Source organism: Citrus sinensis, chromosome 4 (genome assembly GCF_022201045.2).
Source record: "Citrus sinensis cultivar Valencia sweet orange chromosome 4, DVS_A1.0, whole genome shotgun sequence".
Taxonomy (NCBI): domain Eukaryota; kingdom Viridiplantae; phylum Streptophyta; class Magnoliopsida; order Sapindales; family Rutaceae; genus Citrus; species Citrus sinensis.
In genome coordinates, this window is record NC_068559.1 from 15,764,425 (window position 1) to 15,771,706 (window position 7,282).

The 7,282-nt window shown below is 37.4% G+C and overlaps 1 protein-coding gene across 1 annotated transcript; it reads right to left on the reverse strand.

The window, feature by feature from the left end:
* Positions 1 to 550: 550 nt before the first annotated feature.
* On the reverse strand, positions 551 to 2,804 carry LOC102614857 (acetolactate synthase 3, chloroplastic). Its single transcript, XM_006485294.4, has one exon. It carries the CDS (start codon positions 2,745 to 2,747, stop codon positions 762 to 764), a length of 1,986 nt encoding a protein of 661 aa, XP_006485357.1. The 5' UTR covers positions 2,748 to 2,804; the 3' UTR covers positions 551 to 761.
* Positions 2,805 to 7,282: the final 4,478 nt, after the last annotated feature.

The following is a 7,282-nucleotide window of genomic DNA, read 5'->3' on the forward strand; positions in this document are numbered from 1 at the left end:
ATTAAGAGATTGAGAGAGATTTTTTTTTACTTTTTATTTTTTATTAAGGATAATTTTAAAATAAATAATATTAATTGAAATATAGAAGCCAGAATATAAATTGAAGGGTCAATTATTACGCTTATTATGTTATGTTCAGGTAACCAACTTAGGCTTTTAGTAATACTCATGAAGTGGAGCCGTCGGCTCCATTTCAGGCCCACATACGCCGGTGTTACTAGTTGCTTGAAATTCGTTTAAAATGATAGGTTTCACCATAAGAATTCAAAACGCATTTGATCATAAACATAATTAATTTTTAGAGTGCTAACCGTATAATGCTTTAGATAATATTAAAGGGATGCTTCATTGATGAGTGCCCCTAGGCATACCTCAATTGGCTGCAATCACTTGGAGTTCGAGTAATACTTCAATTTGGAGTTTTGATTATTGAATTTTCACAAATACATGGACATAAGCATCTTCTCTACTGGGACAAATATAATCTTAATCACCCAGAGCATCATGCATCTACCAGAAAAAATAATACTACTTCAAATGGAAGGGAAAATGGGGGAAAAAAAATCAAACTACTCAATACACAAACAAATTATAATAACATTGTAACTCATAGAGTTTGTTTGTTAAACAAACACTAGTTCCATTAAAACTGACACCTGAACTAAAAACACTGCCACACACTCATAGGTAAGTTAAGCCTGCAACTCAAAAGGAACATAAATACATAGCCAAGAAGGCATCTATGCTGCTTCAGCTTGTCGTTAATACTGCGTTCTTCCATCACCTTCAGTGATCACATCTTTAAAAGCTCCACCACTGGGGATCATAGGCAGGACATGCTCTTGATGAGGAACGATGACGTCCAGAAGGTATGGTCCAGGAGTGTCCAACATAGTCTGAATTGCGGCTCTCAGATCTGCCTTCCTTGTTACTTGTGCTCCAGGTATTCCACAGGCTTCTGCAAACTTCAACATATTCGGAAATATTTCAGACTCTCTTGATGGATCTCCCAAATACGTGTGAGCCCTATTTGCCTTGTAAAACCGATCCTCCCATTGCATCACCATGCCCAAGTGCTGATTATTCAACAGCAATATCTTGATGGGGAGTTTCTCTACCTTAATAGTCGCCAACTCCTGGACGTTCATGATGAAACTCCCATCACCATCAATATCTACAATGATGGCATCAGGATTTGCAACAGCAGCTCCGATTGCAGCGGGCAATCCAAAACCCATAGCCCCTAGTCCTCCAGATGTTAGCCACTGGCGAGGTCTCCTGTACTTGTAAAACTGAGCAGCCCACATCTGATGTTGTCCAACACCAGTGCTAATGATTGCTTCCCCATTGGTCAATTCATCAAGAACCTGAATTGCATACTGCGGCGGAATCGCTTCTTCAAATGTCTTAAAACTCAAAGGGTATTTCACTTTTTGCTCATCAAGCTCTTCCCTCCAAGCTGAAAAATCAAACCTACCCTTAGCATCTTTACCCCCCAATATTCTATTAATTCCCTTCAAAGCCAACTTCACATCTGCACAGACCGACACATGAGGCTGCTTATTCTTCCCAATCTCCGCAGAATCAATATCAATATGAACAATCTTAGCTCGGCTAGCAAAAGCCTCAAGCTTCCCAGTCACACGATCATCAAACCTAACCCCAAAAGCAAGCAACAAATCACTCTTATCGACTGCATAATTTGCATACACAGTCCCATGCATTCCTAGCATTTGCAACGATAACTCATCCGTACCAGGAAACGACCCCAAACCCATCAAAGTACTTGCCACCGGTATCCCCGTAAGCTCAACAAACTTCCTTAACTCCTCACTAGAATTCAAACACCCGCCACCAACATACAACACCGGTTTCTTTGATTCTGATATTAACCTAACAATTTGTTCCAAATGAACCTCACTGGGTTCTTTAGGCAACCTAGACATGTAACCGGGCAATTTAATCGGCTGGTTCCAATTGGGAACCGCCAGCTGCTGCTGTATGTCTTTCGGTACATCGATCAACACAGGGCCTGGCCGCCCAGATGTTGCTAAAAGGAAAGCTTCTCTAACAATCCTAGGAATGTCGTCAACATCAAGTACAAGATAATTATGTTTTGTAATGGAGCGCGTTACCTCCACAATAGGAGTCTCTTGAAAAGCGTCCGTGCCGATCATCCTCCGAGGGACCTGGCCGGTGATCGCCACTAGAGGGACGCTGTCGAGGAGCGCGTCGGCGAGCCCGCTGACCAGGTTGGTGGCGCCGGGCCCCGAGGTGGCGATACAGATGCCGGGTTTGCCGGAGGAGCGAGCGTATCCCTCGGCGGCGAAGATGCCGCCTTGTTCGTGGCGGGGGAGGACGTTGCGGATGATGTTGGAGCGCGTGAGGGCCTGGTGAATCTCCATCGACGCGCCGCCCGGGTAGGCGAAGACGTCGGTGACGCCCTGGCGCTCGAGGGCTTCGACGAGGATGTCGGCGCCTTTGCGCGGCTCGTCAGGGGCAAATCGAGAAGAAAAGTTTGTTTCTGGAGATGTTATTACAGTTTGGGCGATAGTGGAGGAGGAGGCGGCGGAGGGTTTGGGGAGGGAGCTTGTTATGATGCGGAGACTGGGTTTTCCGAACTTATGAGAAAAAGGAAGGGTGAATTTGGAAATTGGAAATAATGCTGATTTTTGACTGGTGGTGGAGATGAAGGAGGATGAGGGGGGATTTGTGAAGGTGGCGGTGTGCGTCGAAGCGGCCGCCATTATTGTGTATGAGAGAGGCAGCTGCTGGGATGTATGGCAAATAGAGGGAGTTTACGGAATGGGCTTTATGGAATCCTTTAAACGTGATTCTTACCGATGAATTTGCCTTAATGCCCCCGATCCTTGCTTGTCTTTTCCTGGGTAAAGTAGGAATTAATCCTGATTATTTTGCATTTTTTTTTCTTAATTTAAGATCAGATTAATGTCTCTCGCGTATTCACATCAAATCAGATTTTTTTTTAAAAAAAATTGTTATATATGAATGTAGGTATTATAATTAATATTTACAAACAGATTCTATAATTGAGATTTTTTTCGTAGCATGTACTCTTCTGAAGCGCTGTTCCAATTTTTTAAACCCTCTCAAATATTCGAGGGCTGTCCACTCTACTCACATTTCGTGAGAAATAGATTGACTCCACTCACATTTCGTGAGAAATAGATTGACTCCAGTCAATTATTTGATAATTGAGAAAGAATTGTAAATAAGCCTCATAAATACTTTTATAGAGGCTCGAACCCTTGCACTCATTATTCTAAGTGTAAGGATTCTCCCACTGAACCAAAGGCCCATTGATCATCAAATCAGATTTAAATGTTAGAATAATTAGCATTATTATGAAAAGGATAGCAAATCAGATTTAAATGTTTCGATCATTTAAATGTTAGGGCTACCAACATTATCATGAATGCATTTTTTTCCCAATGGTTTATTATAGGAAACATATGTAATTTTCCATACTTCTCATGGTTCTTATGGCTGCTTTAAAAAATTCATTTAGTGTTGAAATATTGTAACTATTAAAAATAAATATAGCACATGCTAAGTGTTTAGTAAATCTAAATGTAAGTAAATCAAGTAAAAGTTGATAATATTTGTAAACATAATTATTTTAATTAAAATTTATATTAATATTTATTACAATCAATTCTGAAGATTAATTAAATAAATTATATGTATTTTTATTATTTGTATTTTAAAATAAAATATTAAATTTATTCAAAAATTTTGTTGGGCATGAAAGCCCAGCTGGCTCAAGTTGGTGCTAAGTCAAACAGACCCTAAATATGAAACAAGGGCATCCCTTATTCAGACGCCAAAAAGGCACCTTCAGAAAACTAGGGGGGAAATGAACTAACCATCTAGACAGAAAGCTCAACTTGAAATTCGAAAATTACTTTGTTTAGATTCCACAATTTACAAGTCTACTAAAAAATATCACATCCATAATAATAATAATAATAATAATAATAATAATAATAATAATAAAATAAAGTTCCAAAGATTGTTGTATGCTAAAGCTCTTTGAAAACATGTTGTAACTGGGCGGACTGGATTTATTCCATTCCTACGATGCATTTGTGTTTTCTAAATAAGAATCAATTTTGGTCTATCCTGCACCATCAACAAGGAGTATGAAACAACCTTAGGTAGTGTAAAATTAGCCTCAAGAAAGACCAAAAAAAAAAAAAAAAAATCAGAAAGCTTTCTGTCAAAAACTTCCTATTAATCTGCAAGGGTACTCAAAATGTACATTTGACAGAGTTTTCAAATTAAATAATTATTCGACTCAAGCTTCCAGAATAACTGATCCGCTAAAAAGGATCGGCCAAGACTCTCTCTCTCTTTTGAGTTTTCTCTAAAAACCAAAAAGATGAGAGCTAACCTAGAGTCGTCATGACTCCATGAGTCACTCCTAGGCGGATGTTTTTTTCGTTTACTTTCTTTGTTTGTTGGCTTCCAAGTTTGGTTAAAATGGATACGGAAGAGTTGATTAAAAGGTGCAGAGCCATACGGCTAAGTGAAGAGGAGGAAGGGAGGGTCTACTTTAAAAACAGAATGAAAGAGAAGGGAGCAAAGATTGTGGCTGAATGTTTGATGGGGAAGACAATTCATAACAGGGAAGTTCATGTAGAAGGTTTGAGGATAGCAATGAAGGTAGCGTGGAGAACAACTAGAGAAGTCAAGATTGAAAGTTTGGGTGATAACATCTTCATGTTCATGTTCGAGAACGAAGTAGATAAAAGAAGGGTGGTGGCTGGTGATCCCTGACACTTTAATAAAGCTCTTATTATCCTCACTGAGCCATCAAGAATGGGAGGTGCCAGGAAACAAGATTTTAGCCAGGTAGAATTTTGGGTTCAAATCCACAAAGTACCCATAATGTGCATGAATAACGAGACGGTAATAGCTTTGGGGGAGTCAATTGGTAGAGTTAAAGAAGTTGAAACTGATTCATCAGGAGAGTGTATTGGGAAATTTGTCACGTTGAGGATTTCGGTTGACATAACGAAGCCATTGAAGAAGGTTGTGGTGCTGACACAAGATGATGTGGATTATGGGGGAGTGAATGACGATGAGGAAGACAAAGAAGACTTCTCCATGCTGGTGGTGTATGAAAAGTTGCCGGACTTTTGTTTTTGTTGCGGACGAATTAGGCACCAGTATAGAGAATGCATCCATTACAAGTCTCAATCAAAAGATGAACTAGCCTATGGGTCATGGGGTAAAGCAATTGCAGAAGCAGAAAAGTCAAGACAAAGCAAAAGGGGAGAAAGATGGAACTCAGAAGCAAGTAAAATGCATACAAAGGGTCCAACACTAGCAGAGGCAGACCCCAAACCTGAGGCATCTCTGCGCAAACAACAAAATCCAGAAAACCTGGGCAACAAAGACGGGTCGACCCATATCTGAAATGATACCAGAGTGCTAGATAATAGTTGTACGAAGCAAATAGGGCTAGTTGACAACGGTGCAGTTTCTTGGGGGGCGCTTAAAAAAGCGGGAAAAGAAACAGAAAAAGGTAAAGAGGGGGAAGCTAAATCCCAATACAGAAAATGGGAGAAGTCAAAGTTGCTTGAAAATAGAAGGGAGAGAAAAAAACCCACTGGAGAAAAAATAAACATCTGCTGGGAACAAATACCAAAATGAAGAGTCAATGATGATCTGCCAGACAGAGGATGACAGAAAGACTCGTAGCAAGATTATAAAAAGCAATCAGAGCTCTCTCAGAACCAATAGTCAAATGGAGGGAAAAACAAATGAGCGGGAAAGGAGCAGTGATGAAGAGATGGCTCAAATAGGCCTACAAAACAATGAGCAATCAGTGGGCATAAATGTCTCGGATGAAGAAAGAGTGATAAACGGGCCATGCATGTCTACCCTAAAGCCTAAACAGAGGAAATAGAAACTACGGGTTAGAAATTCAAGTGCCATAGAAGAAACCACTAAGAGCCAAATTGGGGTAAAAAGGGCTAGCAATAAAGTCAAGTTATCCAGTCCAGAAGCAAGAGGAAACGGATGAAAAGCCTGGTCAAATTCTTAACCTTTTCAGAGCAGGAAGAGATGGAATTTTCAAGAAAGGCAATGACAATAGTGATGGACTTAACGGCTGAGGCTGGGAACCAGCCCTGCCGAGAACCATGAAGCTGTTAAGTTGGAATGTTCGAGATTTGGGGAACACTGAACGCGTTCAGACATTCAGAAAATTCTCCGAATACATAGACCTAACATGTTTTTTTGTGAGATAAAATTAATGGCTAAGCAAGCAGGGGCGGACCCAGGAATTTGTATTACCCCGGAATAAATTAAAAAATTTATATTTTAAAGTGAGCATAAAAATTTATAAGTAGAAAAAATTGCATTAAATAAAGGGGGCATGAAAAATCTTATTGCTATAAGTTATAAACAAAAATAGTTATATAAAAAGAGTAGACAACAAAAGCAATTAAAAAAATAAAACATTATTTTACAATTATGAAATCTGACTCTAATAAAATGTAATTATACAAGGATTATATAAGGAATAATATATTAATTAAGGATTTTAAGCTGAAATAAATGAATACATGTAATTGCAGTCAATTAAAAATTGAAGTAAAACTTTAATGTTTGAAGTTAAGTACTTAATTACCAAGTTTCAATAAATTAAACAATTCAAATTTATTTCTCTTTTTAAATTATAAAAATATTAGTAGTCAAAAGTTTCAATTATAAACTAAATTCAACCTAGCAAAAATATATTTGGCTGTTGTTGTTTCTTTGTCAAACGCTCTGACTCTCTTTAAAGAACCAGTTGTTGATGATTTTTCTATCAAATTAAAGCTCCTCAAAATATTTAAATTTTATCTTAGTTAATATAACTAATAAATAAAATCTAAAAATTTACATAAAAAATTTGTGAAAATGTTGATAATTGTTACTACATGTTTTTTTTAAGTAGTTTAATACTAGTGACAATTTTATATTAGATTGACATACTTTTTTTCAATTAGAATTTTTTTAAATAAATTAAAGTAATAACATTTTACCCCCTAATGTTTTTTTATCTATATAGTACATATATAATTTACTCATTTTATAAAATAAGTCACTAATTTCGATTGGAAAAAATATAATTGAATTAAGGACATATTTAAAAATAAAATAAAAACTCTATTATAGTATAAAATTAATGAAAATATAAGGATAATTATATTAGGGACATGCATGAAAACAAAATAAAATCTCTATTATTGTCTATAATTGATAGTAA

What these genes read in the sequence shown, in the direction of transcription:
- LOC102614857 (XM_006485294.4), bottom strand. Translation starts at nt 2,747, where the DNA reads ATGGCGGCCGCTTCGACGCACACCGCCACCTTCACAAATCCCCCCTCA.